Source organism: Sceloporus occidentalis, unplaced genomic scaffold (genome assembly GCF_023333645.1).
Source record: "Sceloporus occidentalis isolate IW3139 unplaced genomic scaffold, rSceOcc1.0.p SCAF_4, whole genome shotgun sequence".
Classification (NCBI taxonomy): domain Eukaryota; kingdom Metazoa; phylum Chordata; class Lepidosauria; order Squamata; family Phrynosomatidae; genus Sceloporus; species Sceloporus occidentalis.
The window spans coordinates 198805784-198825869 of NW_028316984.1; the positions used below are offsets into that span (position 1 = coordinate 198805784).

Genomic DNA, 20086 nt, shown 5'->3' on the forward strand with positions numbered 1-20086 from the left:
ACATGCAACAGTTGAAAAGGGCAAATAAGGCATGCACATTTTAAAGCAGTCCATATTTAAAATTAAAATACATTAATTAAGACATGAAACAATTTAAAAGGACAAATATGACAAGCACTTTTTAAAACAGTTCACATTCAAAATTCAGCACCTAAATTCACAATTTAAAAATCACGGGGATAAGCCTGCCAGAAGAGATTGCACTCTTCCATCTGCTCTCTTCAATGCTGTTTTAAATATAGCTGTTGAATCTCTTCCGACAGGTCATTCCGCAGTTTAGGGGCAGCTGGAGAAAAAGTCCTGTGGCTCACAGTTGCCAACCTTGTCCTGGCTGACAGAATTAAATGGCCTGGGAGGCTCCAAAACTTGATGGGAATGCCTCTCCGTCCCCATTTGGAGGGGGTCCTTAGGGCCACAAAAACAGCCCAGGGGTCCTATGCACAGCCTATGGGCTGCTCTTTGCTCGCCTCTGGTGTAGCTGATGGGAACATTCTCTTTGGTCTAAAACAGTGGTTCCCAAACTTTGGCCCTCCAGGTGTTTGGGGTTTCAGCTCCCAGAATTCCTTGCTACTAGCCAAAATGCCTGTCTTTTGGGAGTTAAAAACACCTGGAGGAGCAGAGTTTGAGAACCACACTGGTCTAAAGAAAATACAACTGGTTGCTGTTCAAAATGGAAATGGCATTGAGCAAGAGATAATGAAAGCTGCCTTTGGTTTGTCTGGGAGAGATGTATGACTTGTTTGGATCATAAGCTACCAATTGAAGTACATGGGTTGCTTCTCCCAACTTAATTTATAACCAGAACATCCTGACAAGATCTGCACTTAATCTGCACTCCAGAAATAATGCAGTTTGACACTGCTTTAACGCCATGGCTCAATGCTATGGAATTCTGGGATTTGCTGTTTTGTGAGATATGTAGCTTCTCTGTTACAAAGTGCTGGTGCCACAACAAACTACAAATCTCAGGATTTAATTTTAACTCCCATGGCTCAATGCTTTTCATCCTGAAATGAAATGATCTGCACTTAATCTGCACTGCAGAATTAATGCAGCTTGACACCACTTTAACTACCAAGGCTCAGTGCTGTGGAATTCTGAAATGTCTAGTTCTGTGAGTTCTTTAGACTTCTTTGTCAGAGAGCTCTGATGCCTCAGGAAACTACAAATCCCAGGATTCCATAGGAGCCATGGCAGTTCAAGTGGTGTCAAACTGCATTATTTCTACATTAATGAATGTAGATGTTGCAGCTATGGACTGGAGAGAGACTTTTGGTCACACAGACTTGTCTAAAACCCATTAGGGTTTTAAGAACATCTGGAGAGGCCCTCCTTTCTGTCTCACCACCTTCTCAGGCTTCTTTGGTGGCAAAAAGGGAAACGTGGCTTTCTTGGTGGCTGTTCCCAAACTTTGGAACTCCCTCCCAGAGAGGCCAGACTGGCCCAGTCCTTGCTCTCCTTCTGGTGGCAGGATAAAACATTTTTGTGCCTCCAGGCTTTGACAGACTGTTGAGGGTGGGCTCTTAATGCTGAGTGGTACTGTTTTTAAGGGTTTGTATAGTGTAATAGATTGAATGTTGGACTGTAACTCTGGAGTTTGAATCCTGGCTCAGCCACTGGGTGACCTTGAGCAAATCACACTCTCTCAGCCTCAGAAGACAGCAGTGGCAAACCCCCTCTGAAGTAACTTGCCAAGAAGACACTGTGATAGGGTTGCCATAAGTCAGAAACAACATGAAAGCATACAACAATATAGTTCTTAGTTTTTTGTGGGTTTTTGGGCTATGTGGTCATGTTCTAGAACAGTGATGGTGTACAGACCAAGTGCCCAAACTTCAACCCAGACCCCACTTATTTATTGCAAAGTGCCACGTCCCTCTGGCTTTCTAATAAGAAACTCTGACACACTCTGTGCTAGGGTGACAGCATGTGTGCCCACAGAGAGGGCTCTCAGTGCCACCTCTGGCACGTGTGCCATGGGATCACCACTACTGTGCTAAAAGAGTTTATTCCTGATGTTTTGCCAGCATCTGTGGTTGGCATCTTCAGAGAATGCTGGCATTCGAAACATCTGGAAGGAACTCTGCTAAAACATAACCACGTAGCCCAAAAAACCCACAAAAAACTATGGATGCCAGCCATGAAAACCTTCAACTTCACAATATACAGTAGTTTTCATTTTTATTGTTTTAATGCATTTTGATACTTTTGATTGTTTTAATATATGTATGTTTAATTGCATATTTTATACTTTCATTTAACTTTTGAAGTGTTTTTAACCTATATTGTTTCAAATGTTGTTAGCCATATTTGAGTCTAATCATTGGGAGAAACACGGGATATAAATGAATATAATAATAGTAGTGGTGGTGGTGGTGGTGATGATGGTGATGATGTGCTTTTGCTTTGCCTCTTCTCTCCCTCTCCACTTCTGCAATTACAGGGTGTAAACCTGAGCAGCAGATGATGTATGCTGGTAGCAAAAATAAGCTTGTACAGACAGCAGAACTCACCAAGGTAAAACTGGAACAAAGATTATATGCTTGGTGTAAAGCTGGTTGCTATAACTCTTCCATCATTTATGAAATGACAGTTGTCAAGAGTGTGTTAGAAAGTGGTGGTGGGAGGGAGTAATATTGGGAGTGTGTATATCTTGACATTTACAACAGTTCTGTGCCAAGTGGGCCTGACTGGCAGTAGGTGGGTTGTCCTTATAATTACACTAAATTTAAATTCTGTTCTGCTTCGCCTAGTCCTGCATCCACTAGCTGGAGAACAGAGTAGATACTGAAAACACTGCCCCTTATATAATGATGTCTAGTCCCACAAGTAAGACGGAGCTCTCCAGCCCTAGTGCTTTAGACCTCACTAGGTTTTATCTCCCAGTTTCACGTTTGTCTGCTACTTGGATTCCAAATCTGTTTTGTTTTATTTTATTTTTTAAATTGTAGTTGAGACCAATGTGGGGGACACTGCCTCCCCAAGACAACTCAATTTCCAAGTCTCTTTTTTGTTAGGAACAAAGCCTTTCCTGGACCTAAAATGGGCTGGAGAGAAGTGGCAGCATTGCTCCCACTGAAGGCATTTGAGAGCAAAATATATGGTTTGATTTCTTCTCCAAAAATGCTTTTTGGCCCATTAGGAGCCCTGTGACCCACAAATAGTTGAGTTGAGGTATTGTATGCAGCCCATGGGCCACACTTTCCCCACCCCAGACTTTTAATCTGCTGTAAATGAACTTAATTCTCTGGCCATGCAGTGATGCTTCATAGCCTTCTGCAATAGAGTTACTCTGGACTGTGTTATCTTGTCCATTATCCTTCCCCAATGAAACCCTTGCCTCTCACCACTGCAGACACACTTCCAGCCTGTTTTGAATTCAGTCACTGATTTGCATTAGGTTAATTTGTCCTGCATGATTGATCCTGGTTTTTTTCCATCTTTGCATTTAAATCAATATTTGAGTCAATAGCTCTCAAATGCAGGCTGAACTTTGCTGCCAGAGACTGGAGAGGACAGAAGCTTTGGTCTTGCTTTTCCCTATCCTTCCTGTAGAGCAACGGTGGCCTTGTGTAGCTTTTTGAATGTTGTTTCACTGCAGCTCCCTGCACTCCTTGTTACTGAATATGCTGGCTTGAGCTGCTGGAACTTGCAGTTCTGTTCTGTTTTTTTTTTTAACCCCACTTCCCCCCCCCCAACTCAAAGTGATTTACAAGATTTAAAGAAAAGTACAAGTAATAATGCATGTAATAATAAAATACAAAAAGTAAAGATTAAAGTGGCATTAAAAAGTTATGATTAAACTGCCTATAGCATAAAAATCAATTTAAAACATTGATTTTAAAAGCAAAGACTAAAAGTAGTATAGTTATCCCTCTATATCTACGGATTCCTTATTCACGGATGCAACCATCCATGGCTTCAAAATATTTTTTAAAATACATAAATATCCAAAGCCAGACCTTGATTTTGCCATTTTATACAAAGGACACAATTTTACTATGTCATTGTATTTAATGGCACTTGAGCATCCATGGATTTTATTATCCATGGAGGGGTCATGGAACCAAAGCCCAGCGAATACCAACAGCCCACTGCACTGTTCATTAACAAAAGCCCTTTCCTTGTACAACCCATCAGTTCCCAAAGCCTGCTGCATTAGGAAGATATTCAGCTGTGGACAACATGAAAGAAGCCAGCCTAACCTCCATAGGGAGGGAGCCCCTGAGCCATGGGGCAGCCAGTGAGAAGGCCCTACGTTGCATCTCCACCAGCTATGCCTATGAATGTGGTGGGACTGAAAGATCAGCCTCTCTTGCGGATCTTAGGACCTAGGCAGGCTCATATAAGGAGATTAAAGTCTGTCCGATAAGCCATATAAGGTTTTGTAGGTCACAACCAGCCATTGGAATTGTGCTGAGAATCAGAATGTGTACCAAGTGGAGCTATTGTAACAAGGAAATACAGTAGCCTCTCCGTTTTCGCCCCATAAAAACGGAAATTTGCTGATATTCAAACCCCATTGGTTTGAATGGCGGCGTGTGCCCATGGGTGCACACCCCAATTTGTCCCACTCCATTTGCTGCCTGCGAAAATGGAGGGGCGACTGTAATGTGTTCCTTCTGACCCAGTTCAGCAACATCAGGAGGGCCCACCTCTTCTGTAGAGGCTGCATTCCTCCTGTCAGCTTGCCACATAGTTGAACTCTGAGCCAAGCAAACCTTGTGTGTTGAGCTAAGCTTAAGTACATGATTCATCCTCGGTTAGTCTTTCTGGGAACATTCATTCATTTTATTTATTACAGCAAATAGCCAGCATAACTTTCTGGGAACTACTTTTCCAGAATGTCTCAACCAATGTGGCCGCTTGTAGTACAGAAAAAAATGTAACATTTACAAGCTCTGAAACTTGGTAGTGTTTAAAAAGGTGTGTGTGTGTGTGGGGGGGGGGGGGGATTGGGGGACATTGGAAGACTGGAAGATGTTTTCAAAGGTTGCAAAAATCAAGTCCAAGGGCCAGTTGGCTTGCACCCCTACTCTGAAAGATTCACTTCCACGTGGCACATTCATTTCAAATGCTGTGGTCCTGCGATTATTGGAAAAGAGTGTCTGTGAGCACTGCCCTCCTCATACCTTCTAAATTTAATTTTGGAAGATGGGAGGGCCCTGTCACATAAGTCTATCATGTTCACATTCTGAATATGATTTTTTTAAAAAACAAAATCAGACTTGGGAACTGAGCCTTATGAGAACCACTTAGGGTGCATCTACACTGTAGAAATAATGCTGTTCGACACCATTTTAAGTGCTGTAGCTCCATCCTATGGAATCCTGGGATTTGTTGTCTTATCTTTAGCCTTCTCTATCAAAGAGTGCTGGTGCCTCACAAAAACTACAAATCCCAGGATTCTGCAGGATGGAGTCTTGGCAGTTAAAGTGGTGTTAAACTACATTATCTCTACAGCGTCATTGCACCCTTGGGAGTGGATAGATTTAGCTTAGAAAAGAGAAGAGATTGGTGACACAGACGTTGGCTGGTCATCTTTCAGGAGTGCTTTAGTTATGTCTTGCTACATGGCAGGGGGTTGGACTGGATGATCCCTGAGGTCCCTTCCAACGCTATGACTCTCTGATTCTAGGTATTTGAAATCAGGAATACAGAAGACCTCACCGAGGAATGGCTCCGGGAGAAGTTGGGCTTCTTCCACTGAACAGCGCATGAAACATTCCGTCCTGGCGCAAACTGGAACCAGATGCGACTCCTCCTTTTTTAGAGCTACAAAAAAGAAGGCACTGTACTTAAGGTGGTTTCCTGCAGTGTGTGTATATGTATGTACATATATATATTTTTGTGCGTGCAAAGTTTATACAGACGGGGGGAGGAGCAGCGTCTCCTGCATAACCAAACTTTGCCCAGGTTTTTTTTTCTTCCCCCTTTCCTTCTTCGTAACTGTTTAAAAGGGAACAACTTCTCTTCTGCAGGGACAATTTTCTCTTTCTTCTCTATCTCTTTTTGATTTTGTTTTGTTTTTAACTCACGTGACTAATATTTCTATATGGCTTGATCCAGAACTTGTAACTGTTTACCATTATGGGGCACGGTCTCTATAGGATTCCTTCCTGCACATGCCCTGTAGAGACAAAATGCAGCCTTCAGTATTGCTCTGGTTTGTATCTGTGTGTTTTTTGGGGGTGCAGGGCTTAGGGAAACATCCCTGGTCGGGTTTACTCACCCATAAGCGGCAATTGCATCCTCTTTTCTTTTTTTTTTTTTTTGACAGAGACTGGATACTAATTCCTTGTATGCGAAAACAGTACTGTATTTAATGGCGTAATCAGTGCTTGGGAGGGAACACATCTCTTGCAATTCTCAGAATCCCCTAGCTAGCATGGCTGTGCTGGCTGGGGGATTCTGGGTGTTGTATTTTTAAAGGACCTTTCCCAAGCTCTCTTGGTTTATTCTTAAGCACCAAAAGGTCCAAACTGCCTCATATGCAATCCTTCTTTCTCAAATACGGATATTAATCATTTATTCTGGAAGGCCCCAGTTTGTCCATCTTTCTGAGACCTGACAATTTCCTTTTTGCTAAAAATTCCAGTGAGGATTTTGGTTGATTGCGTATCAACATGATTCTCACTTTGGGTCAGAAGTTTGACCCACCTTTTTTTGTGTGTGTGCGTTTCTAGACAATAGCATTTGTATTAGTCTAACAGAGAGTAGATATAAGCAGCAACAACCACAACCTTTTAAGGGCTCGATAACACTCGGGTGGACATCTATTCCAGAAGTCTTTCTACTTAAATTTCCTGTACTCTTGACTTCTCTTGTCTTTTTTATACAAGTACTTCTCAGTCTTTGTGCCTTTTAAAAAAAGTCTCTCAATTGATTGTAAGAAAAGTACACTGCCAGTTTTTTAGGAACACTAAATTTGATTCAGGCCGATTTTATCTACAAATGAACAAGAGCCCCATGGTGTCTGATCTCTCTCTTTTCCTGTTAATTTCATTTGGAGTAACACATGCCATGGCATGTATTGCCATGCATAAAAGCAAGATTATTTGTGCATGGCAAAAACTCTGACCAAAAAAATGTCCTTTTACTTTTCCTATCCTCCACTTGTTCCTTATTTTTTTCCTCCTTAAATGTTTGTCAGGGTCCACAGTTGTTACCCAAGATTTGTAAGGACATCTGTGTTCAAGATTGCAGAATTTAGCTTCCTAACTTGCTTGACTTTTTTGTTTGTTTGTTTGTTTGCTGAAGCTTTTCCCTACCCTCGAGGGCTCCTGAGCTCTTGGAAGCCAGATGTATTTCTATGGTTAAAGAGGATGAGGGAGAGCCAGGTGTCAGTTCTCTGCCTACATCTTTGCCTTTCTTCCTGACTGCAATACAGCTCCTGTATTTGCGGGATCAGTAGCTGCATCTGAAAAAATGTGGTCTCTCTAAGCATCTGGAGGTCCTTGAGCATGACTCTATGGGCAACCTCTGGCAGAAGTTGACCAGAGAATCACATTGGAGGACCTCCAGATGCCTAAAATAAAACACATCCCTGGGCATCTGGGGGCCCTCCAGCATGACTCTATTATCAATTTCTGCTGGAAATACAGGGTTTGCTATTATCCATGATTTTTACTCTCTACAGAAAGTCTGGGAATGTATCCCCTGTGGATATAGGTGTCATACTGTATTAACATTCAGAATAAATTCTGCAGATCATAGAATCTTGTCTTTCTTGCACAACTTGGAATTGCTTGCATGCAAACCATACCCCCCCCCCTTTTTTTTTAAATGATCCAATGTATTATTTAGACCTGCCCCTATCCATACTTTCCCCCTGGAGCAGGAGGCAGCCAGAGTTCAGCCTTCCAGTCATAGTTGGATTGAATAAGAGCTCTTACTGTTCCTCACTGTTGGATCTGCTGGCCAGGGCTGATGAGAATGGCAGTCCAGGAACATCTGAAGGGCTGCACATTGTTAGTGCCTTTGCTGTCTTGAAGAGTGGTTCTCAACTTGGGTCTTTCAGAAATTTTTGGACACTGATTCCCAGAATCTCTTGCTTATGATCATGCTGGTGGGGTTTTTGAGAAATAAAGTCTGAAGCATCTGGAGGAGCAGAGATTGAGAATTGCTGCTGTAGAGTGGCCTTGTCCAACCCTCCAAATGTGTTTCACTACATTTCACATAGTCATATGTGTTGAATCACCATGGTAAAAGTGGATGGTTTTGGGAACAGAGGAGGGCCACTATATTACAGGTGTCTAGACTCAATCAAGGAAGCCACAGTTTCCTTGAGTTTGCAAGACCTCAACTGGCCTGTTGCCAGTATTGGAGGAGGCTGCTGAGGTTTGATGGTTTGGATGGCCTGGTTTTCAAAAGAGCTGGGCTGACCACTGCCTGTAGCACCTAGATAGTACTCACAGGGCAAAGAGTGTGTTGCTTCCAGAGCTTGGAAGAGCTAGCTACAAAACGTATTCTGGGAAATTCCTGTAATTATGGTGGAGGGGTCAAAAACACATTTCCAAGTTCTGGTTGCCTCAACATCGACTCCCACCCCTCATCCCAGTCCACACCAGTTAACCAAGCTGCATCCTAAAACTGGTGTTGTCTGAGCGCTAGCTGCCTTGAGCGTTGTGTTTAATGGAAAAGTGGGATAGAAAAGTGATCAATCTGCCAGCAAAGGTTTTTCAATCAAGGTGTTCTCCTGGACAGTTGTAGACATCTCCCTGGGCTTGTAGAGCTAAAAGGGGAAATATCTTATTGACTCCTGAAAGCAAAATGGCACAGTTTTTTTAAATGCTAAGGCTAAGACTAAGTCAGTATTTTTACCCAACATTCATGGTAGGTAAGGTAACAACAGCCAGAAAAACTGCATGATATACCCATTCTTCTTTTGGAACGGGTGGAGTTTGGCTCATGTTTGTCAGAAATATTCCAAAATCCAAAATAATCCATATGGAGTGGCTGAGATAGCAACACCTTTGCTTTCTGATGGTTATTGTACACCGACTTGGTTTCATGAATAAAATTACTTTAAAATATTGTGTATAAAATCACCTTCAGGCTATATGTCTAAGAAGCATACATGAATTTCATGTTTAGACGTGACTCCCATCTCTTACGACACCTCATTATATATATGGAAATATTCCAAAACTTGAAAAAAAAATCCAAAACACTTCTGGTCCCAAAATCTTTTTGGATAAGGGATGCTCAACCTGTATTTAACAAGATGGTTGATAACTGAGGATTGAAACAAAGTTTAGTTTCTGTATCTTTCTTCCTCTCCCCCCAATGCTTTTAATGTTTAGAGAGTTTTTTTTGTCAGCGACCTTGTTCAAAAATGTTGCATTGGCATCTTTGTTCTCTCTTTCATTTAGACCAGGATGGCCAATTTGTGGAAGGCCCAGGGTGTGCATGTGCTTATTAAGCCTCCAGGAGACCTTGGAGGACTGTACCCCCATTGAACCCCGCACACAAAATCTAGCCTTTTCATCCCTCAGCACTGGGGGGGGGGCATTTTCACCATGGTTATAGCTTTCCTGTGCCATTTCAGGCTCAGGAGAGGCCTTTTGTGACAGCAGGAAGCAAGTTGAGGTCACCTTATTTCCAAAAAAGGCCTCTAAATTGGCCTGGGAGGAACTGCTTCTTATGCCTGCTAGAGGACATTTGGGTGCACCTTGGGTTTTTTGTTTGTTTGGTTTTGGTTTTTTGGGGGGTTTTTTGGCCATGGGAGCCACAGAAATGGCACTGGGGGCTATATGCAGCCTGTGGACAACATTTTGCCCACCCATTTTAAATGCAAGATGGGCAATTTACAGCCTTCCAGACAGTTGTTGAACTACAACCCATATCATCCCCAGCCAACATAGCCAATAGTGAAGGATGGTGGGACTTTCAACCGAAGACACTCTGGAGGTCCACAGGTTTCCCACCTTTGCTTTCAGTTCATTTCCATCTTCTAACTTTGTAAACAGGAAAATGCATTCCAGCATTAAATATCCCAGTCAACATTCCAGTGAGGAAGTTGGCCCTTCGTTTTCATGGGGGATCCGTTCCCCTCCCATGCGAAAACAGAGGCTCACGCATATTCAAGCCTCATAGGCTCAGTTAGTCTCACGTTTGAGACTAACTGAAAGATAGAGGTTGCTAGCATGAGCTTTTGTAGACTTAAGCCTCCTTCCTCAGATGCCTCCATCAAATGCATCTCAAAATTGCTGTAAGATCCTTTAGCATACAGTAATAGTTTAGGATGCCTTTCTGATATACTGAAACAGGATTGCCTAAAGCTGCTCTTGAGTCACTTGCAGAGAAAAGTGTGGTGTAAATGCAAAGGAGGGAAAAGGGCCATTTCCATTAAAAATAAGTGGCATGGAATTCTATTCTGCTGGGTGTTGTCAATCTGAAAAACTGACCTAGAGTGCTTAAGACAAATCTTGTATACTCTGAGGGAACAAAGGTGCTCAGTCTCTTTTCCATGCTATGAAACCTATACTGGAAAAGAAATTACATAGATATAACTCGTCAACAGCAACCTCAGCAGAAGACCTCTGCAAAATGTGTGGAATTGCATGAGGAGCAGTTTGGAAGGAAACTTTCCCAGTCGATTCTGGCTAAAAGTGTCATGTAACCCTCTCAGAGCACTGAAAAAACCTGCTTTTTGGGACTACAACTCCCAGAATCCCCAGCTACCACAGCTGCTGCCTTTGCTGGCTAAGGGATTCTTGGAGCTGTAGATCCCAAAGCAACTTTTCCAAGCTCTGCTGTTGCTGCACTCTTGAGATATCTATGTAAGAAAGGCTGGACATTTTCCCTCTCTCCTTATCTAAAGAAAACTCTTGGGAACAGTCAAGAGATTTTTAGTGTTGACATCAAAGCATTTTGCTCAGTAGCAAATAAGTATATCTTAGGATGGATCTAGGGCAATTGTAGTCTGGCGTGATAAACCCTGAACTCTCTTAAACCCTTGGACATCCCCCTGCCCCCAGCGACTAGAATAAAATGGATATTGTGTGTGAGATTAAACTAGGTTGGCAAGATATGAGAGTTCTAATATGCTTCTCTTTCATCTCAGGATCAATTTAAAAATCAAAGAGGATTCTAATCTCTGGTTAGAAAAAAGAAGAAAGGTTTCAGTGGCTTGAGAAGGTTGACAAAGATGGATGGATAGGGAGAACACCTTGGATTTTCCTTTTTGCAGAATGGGGCTGTTAGCATAAGTAATTGACTGCAGTTGCAAGCTTTTGTCTCAGGACTGGGAATTGTGGAGTCCTTCAGATGTTGTTAGATTGCACATCCCATGAGCCCTAAACAGTGTTGCCAATGAGCAGGAATGCTGGGAGCTGCAGTCCACAACAGTTGGAGGGCCTTATGATCTATAAGCTGTAGTATTAAGGTTACATGGGTTGTCGCTTAACTTGGATTAGAAACCTCCTTCCAATCCTAGTTAGAAGGGTTTATCTTCTGCTCTCAAAAATCAGTTACATCTGTCCCAGAAAGGTGGCAAAGGATTTCAGAACAAGTGTATAGCTGTCCCTATTTTGTAACTTATATGAATTAAATCCTCATAAAAAATAAGCAGCTTCAGTCTCTGTCTGCTTGCTAGTGTTGTAATAATAATAATAATAATAATAATAATAATAATTTCTTACCTGCCTTCCCCCTTGGATTGAGACAAGAAACAACATCCCACCCTCCCTCCTAACACGTAACATCTGTCAAAAACATAACATCAATTAAAAACACATGAACCAATTAAAACACGTAACATCCTTTTCAAAGAACAAATAAGACCAGCACATATCAAAAATAATCAATCCACAGATTAAACTTCACAATTTAAAAATCATCTGGATAGGCCTGCTAGAAGAGACTGGTCTTTAATGGTGTTTTAAACTCAGGCAGCGTATTCAGCTGTTGATTCTCTTTCGGCAGGTCATTCCACAGTCCAGGGGCGGCTGAAGGAAAAGTCCTCTGGGTGACCGTTGCCAACCTAGTCCTGGCTGACTGGAGTAAATGTCCTCCAGAGGACCTGACTATATGGGGTGGATTATATGGGAGGGGGTGATCTCATAGGTAACCCGAACCCAAACCATGTAGGGCTTTAAAGATAACAAACAACATTTTGTATCTTGCCTGGAAACTAATTGGCACTCAGTAAAGTGATTTTAATATTGGTTTTCTATGATCACTCCTGATGTACCAGACTGCCATGTTTTCAATTAATTGAAGTGTAGATGCCCTGAAAATGAATCCTGTAAAATGGGTGATGGTTCAAGTGGGTGAGTATTGTCAGGAATTATGACAGCATATAGGATATTTCCCTTCCCTTCCATTTAGATGAGACCTACCTGTGCTTTAAATTTGGGACCAAATGTTCTAAAGGGCAAAGTGTAGCCTTCTAGATGTGGTTGGACTTCACCTCCCAGCATTCCTCATCATTGGCTCTGCTGGCTAGGACTGATGAGAGCTGCAGTCCACGAATGGTTGGAAGGTCACACGTTCAGCAATCCTGATCTAAAAATGTTTAGTCCTGTGCCTTGGTTTTGAAATAATCTCCTGCTTGTGCATTTTTGCTCATGATGTCCAGTGGCAGACCTGAGTTCCCAACTGTGTACACTGAGCAAGGAACTATGGCCAACCCAGTTTTCTGGACCATATGCTTTGCAGTATTCACACCTTCACATTTTGAACTGGGTTAATCTACAAATTGGGCCTTCTGTTATGAGTCAGTTCTTTTCTTGGAGCCGCCAAAGTCATATAATGTTCAGGTTGAGTATCGCTTATCCAGAATTCTGAAATCTGAAATATTCCAAAATAGTTCACATGGGTGGCTGAGGACGTGTCTTTGCTTTCTGATGGTTCAGAGTACATGAAACTTTGCACAAAATTATTAAAAATATTACCTATGAAATTACCTTCAGGCTATGTGTATGTGGTGTATACGAAACATATATGAATTTGCTGTTTAGACTTGGGTCCCATATCCAAGATATCTTATTATGTATATGCAAATATTCCAAATTCAAAAAATTAGAATGAAATAAAACAACATGCAAAACACTTGTGGTCCCGAGCATTTCAGATAAGGGAGCCTCAACCTGTACTGGCCTGGAGGTAGAGATGTGTGAGCAAGGCAGAATATGAGATGAAATAAATATGAAAGCTTCCTTCTGAATCTTTCCACTGGTGAGGTTGATGGGGGTTGTAATCGGACACATCTGGAGGGGGCCAGGTTAGGGAAAGCCCGTTGAATTAAACCTGAGATGGGAAACTATGGGGGCTTAGTATTAGAAGATTTGGGGCACTAAAAAGACTAATAAATGGGTCCTAGAGTACATCAAGCCTGAACTATCCGTAGAAGCCAAGATGACTAAACTGAAACTGTTATACTATGGCAACTAGACAGGACTCACTAGAAAAGGTCAGTGATGTATTTGAGTCTCTCAAGTCCTTGAAATATACTGTACTTTCAAGTCAAGTATCCAGTCTGGAAGCCAATTTTTGACAGAAACAATTGAGGGAGCACATTTCTCGGAGGCAGCCTCTCCCTGCTGCACATCAGAGGAGTTTTCTAAAGCTTTTCAAACGCTTTAGAAGTATCCTTCCAATTCAAGCCCATTGCCCAATGTGTTTGCTGTTCTTTGTCAGGAAATGCACCCTGAGCTCTGGGAGCAGGCCTAGCCTGCTGCTCAAAATGAATGGCATCAGCAAGTCAGTCGCTAAAAACGTACAAGGCTCAAGTCAAGTCAGTGTGTCATTTTTGTCAAGTCCCAAGTCAAGTCATTGTAGTGACTTGACTCACGACTACATCACTGGAAAAGACAATAACATTTGGGAAGGTAGATGGCAGTAGAAAAAGAGGAAGAATGTATTACAGATAGCAATAGCATATACATTTCTATACTGCTTATTAGTGAATTCAGCACACTCTAAGCAGTTTACAATCTGTAAGCCAGTTGCGCCCAACAAGCTGGGTACTCATTTTCCTAACCTATGAAAGGATGGAAGGCCGAGTCAACCTTGGAGCCCTGGGATCGAACTCACAACCTTGTGACTGCAGTACTGGCAGACTCAATCAAGGAAGCCATGGCTACCCCGAGTCTCTAAGACCCAAGAAGGGCTACGGCTGAGAGGGTGATTTGGAAGTCTCATTCATGGGGTCACAATAAATTGACGTTGACTTGACAGCAGTTGGCAACAATCCCCACAACATCCTTCAACTGCAGAAAAAAACCAGATTTTGCCTCAAGGGTAAAAAGTTTGAATATCACTGCTCTAGGAGAGGTGGGGGCTGTTTTCATCATGCTTTTAGGTGCCATTGGAACATTTTAGTCTCCAAAAAATGAAGTCACTTTAAGTTTTAACAAAAAGCCTTTCTTGTGTCTAAAATGGCTGTTTGCGCCCCAAATATGGAGAAAATGCCCCTATGTCCCCAGACTCCCGAGAGCCACAAAAACAGCCCTGGGTTCTTGCATGTGGCTGATGGGTTGCGCTTTCCCACCCCAAATTAAACAGAGGCTTTACTTGGTTTATGAAAGAAATACATTTCTCTAACCAAAGGGAGCAATTTTATATTTTTGGCAATTATTTCCCCAGTTACCAAGGCAGATGAGCTTCTCACTCTCTCCAGCTGTTTGTCTTTCGCTAGGTCTAGAAAATGTATTGACCTCAAAACATTAATGTTGGTTCTCTTGTCATGTGATGCTGCTCGATAGAAATGATAGATCTGCTAGCCTGGTGCAAATGAAAGGTTGGGACAACGTGGCGGCAGAGTGAGCATTTTATAAAACTGTTGTGGCATTGAAAAGAAAAGGAAGGGAAGAGATGCACCTAGAATGAATTAGATATCCCCAACATGGTGCCCTCCAAATGTCCTGGACCTCCCCACTAGCATGGCCAGTGGTCGAGAATGGTGGAACAACTGTCAAGAACATTTAAAGCAGTGATTCCCAAAATTTGGTTCTCCAGTTGTTTTGGATTTCAACTCCCAAAGGCCCCACCCAGCTTGGCTAACAGGAATTCTGGGAGATGAAATCCAAAACATCTGGAAAACCAAGGTTTGGGGATCACTGATTTAAAGGGTATCATGTCTTCCTCTCCCAACCCAGCAGTCGGTCAGCTTTTAGTGCAGGATTGGGCTATTTTGCAAGCTGCTGGAACCAACTTTTGCTCCAACAAACCACAACAATTTGCATCATGGCACCCTGAAACTGATAGCACATCATGTCTTTTTTGACAGTTTTAGTTAGTTTTCTGACAAAAACAAGCCAGAGGGTGGAGGGCTGACAGCTTTGGGAAAGCTAAATTATAATTGCCTGTGCTTTGCCCTCAATTTTTAAAAAATGGTGTTGAGAGGTGGAGGGAGCTTTAGGGAACTGCTAAGGGGTTTCAAAGGACATAGAATGGTATTGGACCATGTGTGGTCCATGGCCTCACAATTTCCCCACTCATTTTAGTGGAAGGGGAAGGAAACAATTCAAAGACTGGTGCCTCTAAGTAGCATGAAAAGGAGCTAGGTTAGACAAAGCATTTAAAAAAAATGTCAAAGGCAACATTAGGCAAAGTGTGATCTGTGCAAAAAAAAAAAGCTCTATAAAAAGAAAAAGGCACCTCTGCTGCCCCTGGAACCCACTTTTGCAGCTTCTGAACCCCCTGCCATTCCTCCTGTGCACTGCAACCCCCATTTTAGAAAAATCTTTTACTTTGAGGGGCATTTTTTGTTGCAAAACCATGCAGAAAACCCCTCCAAATGCATGCAGTCTTCCTCTTTTCCTATTGCTCTCCACTTTACCAAACATGAAGGTATTGGCTTTTCTAGAGAGTGGCATCTTCTCATGATATGGCCAAAATATGACAACCACAGTTTAGTCATTTTTGCTTCCAGGGAGAGTTCAGGCTTGATCTCCTCTAGGACCCACTGATGTGTCTTTTGGGCCATCCATGGTAGCTACAGAAATCTCCTCCAGCACCACATTTCAAATGAGTTTATTTTCTTCCTATCAGCTTTCTCACTCTCCAGCTTTCGCAACCGTACATAGAAATGAGAAATATGACGGTGTGTATAATTCAAACTTTAGTATTTAATTATATGTCTTTACACTTCAGGATGTTGTCTAGTTTTCCTAGCTAGCATAGGAGGTGTCTTCAGCAGGAGTACCCACCAAACAGTATTTAAGGGCATTTTTAATATAAATCCTCAGGGCTGCATGCCAACCATTGCCCACCCTTGGTATTTGCTCAAAGATCAAGTGTAAGGTGTAAATGCTACAGATGAGCATTTGCAAGGCTTTATAGCTACAGTATATGCGTTGCTGAGTCTTGTGTAAAGCTTGCTGTGTTATATGTGAAGAGGCCCTCAGGAAAGGACGCTGGCATTTGTTTAAAATCAGAAAATATCCGTCTCCCAAATTTGGGAAATTCTTAAAAATTAATTGTTGTCCCATCGGCTCTGACTGGGCTAAGGAAGGTCTGTTGTGTAAATGTAAAAACTCTTCCAAGAGAGTAAAAAGCCACATATTTTTGCTTCTTATTTTGCATTGCCGGTAGTCCCGAGCCCCAAGTCCACAAGCGACAGTCTGGTGTATGTGTCCTTCAAAAACAAATAAATAAATCATAGAATGGGACCTTGCCCTTGTTTGCTACGTTACTGTCTGTTTGTCAGGAGGTTGTAGGGTTGGCAGAGTGAAAACTAGAAATGGCTCCTGTACCTTTGATGGTTGTGTAGGTGAGATAATATCAGCAGGTGTTGCTTGTTACCTGGTTGCATGATAAGCAACACCTGCTGAAATCCCTTCTTCTATGCAAAGAGACAAGAGCTATGTCTGGTTGTCAATCTAGATGGTTGAGATCCAACATTTCAATATTAAAAGGTTTCTACATGGTGTGACTAAGGTCACAACTCTGCTGCCATTTAATCTGGTTGCATCTTAATTGTATGAGCAATTGTGGAGTCGTTGGTTTGTGGCAGAAAACATCTTCTTTGGCCTTAACCCTGCCTTTGCATCACTTGTCTCTGCTTATCAGTAGCATCGGTACCAAGCCTGTGAACCTTTCGTGAGCCTGGTGGCCAGTTTTCTCCACTCCAAGCCAAACCAATAAACACCAAATTTTGTAAACTAAAGTGACTAGAAATCACATCCATTTAAAAAAAACCCCAACCCAAACTGTTTGGGGATGGTGGTGGTAAATTTGGGGTTAAAACTAAGTGCACATGGATTGTGCATCTTATTTTACAGGAGAAGCACATTCCATGGACATGGTTCAGATTGCAAGGGGCAAATGCTGAGGCTTGCAAAATTTGGCGTGATGCCCGTCTTGAGCAACATGTGACTGGCAAAGTAAGTTTCAGAGAAGCTTCTGTCTCAGCCTTACCTGGAAATGCCAGGGATTGAAACTGGAAGATGCAGTGTATTTGCTCTGCCCAGAACTTTATACAAAACATAGAACTGGGAGCAATGTGTGTGAGAATAAACCATGGGGGCAAAGGGTTATACTTGCCATCTGGTAGCTGCCCTCATGCTCATGCAACCCTACTTCAGCACCCCTGTTGCATGCAAAAAGGACCTCATTTTCCCAGAGACAATGTATTATCAAAATGGAGATGTCTTCTTGAGATGAAGGTATCAAAAACTTGTGCATTGAATGGGTTGTGTGCATGTATTACTCCACAAGCTGTTGAGTTGAATGAATGGAACAGCCCTGAAAATTCCATGAGACTATCCAAAGTCAACAGCTTGTGCGATGCCTGCACACTTCATTTTGTGTTTTGTTTTATATGCTCTACCTAGTTGACTCTGCATGGTTTTTTTTAAGTTTAAACCAATTTTTTGTTCTTTTGTCTTTTTTTGGCTAAGCATGGTGCTTGTACTGGTATAGATGATGACAAAACGTTAATAAATAATACCTGTCAAATCTATCTTGTTGGTTTTTTTGTTTATTGTTAACACTATGAGATTAGCTTTTCTGCATTGAAAAAACAGGATTTTACAAGCTAGGTAAGAATGGAGTCATAGAACCAGAGAGTTAGATGGGAATACAAGGTCCACTCTGTCCAACGCTCCTGCCATGCAGGAATACACAACTAAAAATGGCCATCCAACCTCTCTAGAAAGACCTTGAAAGGTGGAGAATCCACACCCTCCAAGGCAGTCTATTCCACTCTTAAACAGCTCTTATAATTAAAAAAGTCCGTCCTAATGTTTAGATGGAATCTTTTCTTGTAATTTGAATCCACTGAAGTTCACTCCATCTTCTCCGTGGCGAAAAGTCTGGAAACCATGCTTAGGGAGACGGGAGGTTTAGCTTGGGAAAGCGAAGGTTAAGGGGTGACATGATAGCTATGCTTAAATATTTGAAGGGGTGTCATATCAAGGATGGTGCAAGCTTGTTTTCTGCTGCTCCAGATAATAGGACCTGGAGCAAAGGATGCAAGCTCCAGGAAAAGAGGCTGTGTCAAAACTAACAAAATGAACGGAAACAGGGAGAAATGTAAGATACTGCACTTAGGTAGAAAAAATGAAATGCATAGATATAGGATGGGGGACCCCCGGCTTAAGAAGACTTCTGTGTTTGAAAGGGATCTGGGAGCCCAAGTAGACCCCAAGTTGAACATGAGCGAACAGTGCGATGTGACAGCGAAAAAGGCCAATGCAATTTTAGGCTGCATCAATAGAAGTATAGTGTCTCTAGATCAAGAGATGTAATAGTGACAATAGTAGCCATAAGTAAAATTGGATAAACGTAATACTTTGGATTATATACGGACAGAATAATAGGCATAAGAAAGGTGATTTAGAGATCCCTGTTGCTATAGAGCCTGCTAAATAACAATGGGACCTTTGAGGCAGAGAGATTAAACCCCTGAAGTGTATGAATGTATGGAATCTGATAAGTTAATACAACTGCTAAGCAAGAACTCAGTGAATAAATATAGACAGGGTTGCGAGCCGAAAATATTTGAGACAAGAGAGGGTTAAGGTTTCCAAGGATAATCAGCGTTAGGAAAAATATAAGCAAAGTACTGGATTATTATAATTATGGTGTCGCATGTCTAACCGTGTCTGAGGTACAATAATATTCATTGCTGAAAAGGTAGATACTGTCAGGAAGAAATGGAGATCCCGAGGGGCAGATTTTGTTTAAGTATTTTGCATATTTTAATGTTTGTTGGTTTGTGTTTTTTAATAATAAAAGTAATAAAATTAATAATAAAAATTAATAAAAATAAACAATAAGAATTAATAAAATTAATAAGTTATTAATAAAAATGATAAAAGCTAATAAAATAATAAGAATTAATAAAAGTAATAATAAAAAGTAATAAAATTAATAATAAAAGCTAATAAAATAATAATTCATAAAATAAATAATAAAATAATATTTAATAATAAAGTTATAAAATAAATAACAAAAGCTAAAAATAATAAGAATTAATAAAATTAAAAGTAAAAAGTAATAAAAGCTGATGAAATAATAATTAATAAAATAAATAAAATAATAATAAAAATTGATAATAAAAGTTAATAAAATTAATAATAAAAGTTATTAATACATTGATAAATAAAAATAATAAAAGCTAATAAAATAATAATTAATAATTAATAAAATGAATAATAAAAGCTAATAAAGTAATAATGACTAATAACAAATTAATAAAAAATACAAAAATTAAGTTTAAAAAAAAATACTAAAAACCCCATAAACCAGTTAAAACTGGGAAAAGGAATGACATCTCTATGAACCAGCAAGGCTTTCTCGCAGTGGTTGGTGTCTGTGTCTGTGTGTGTGTGTGTGTGTGTGTGTGACACTGTCGTGATCAGTTACTGCGCAGGGAGACGCCAACCCTAGTGACGTCACTGACGGGGTTCCCCTTCCCATGAAACGGGAAGAAAACGAGGCCAAGGGAATGCGAGACCGTGCCAGTGCCGCCTCCCGCCGCCAGTGGCCGCTGCGGAGCGCTGTTCGGGAGGGAGTTGTCTGCTCCCCCGCCCGCCCTCCGCGCCTGCGCAGTTTCCCTTTGGGCCCTCCCTCCCTCCGTCGCGCGCGGGCCGCCAGCCAATCGCGTGGCTCCTGTCCTCCGCCCTGAATGGCC

The 20086-nt window shown here is 41.5% G+C and overlaps 1 protein-coding gene across 1 annotated transcript in view; it reads left to right on the top strand.

The window, feature by feature from the left end:
- The window catches only part of GMFB (glia maturation factor beta), a 30926-nt gene extending 19563 nt beyond the window's left edge, over nt 1-11363 (top strand). Inside the window, exons 6-7 of the mRNA XM_089522876.1 lie at nt 2444-2517; nt 5639-11363. Of these exons, the coding sequence (XP_089379002.1) occupies nt 2444-2517; nt 5639-5710 (146 nt within the window). The 3' untranslated portion in view covers nt 5711-11363. The remainder of the gene's footprint in view (nt 1-2443; nt 2518-5638) is intronic.
- Nucleotides 11364-20086: the final 8723 nt, after the last annotated feature.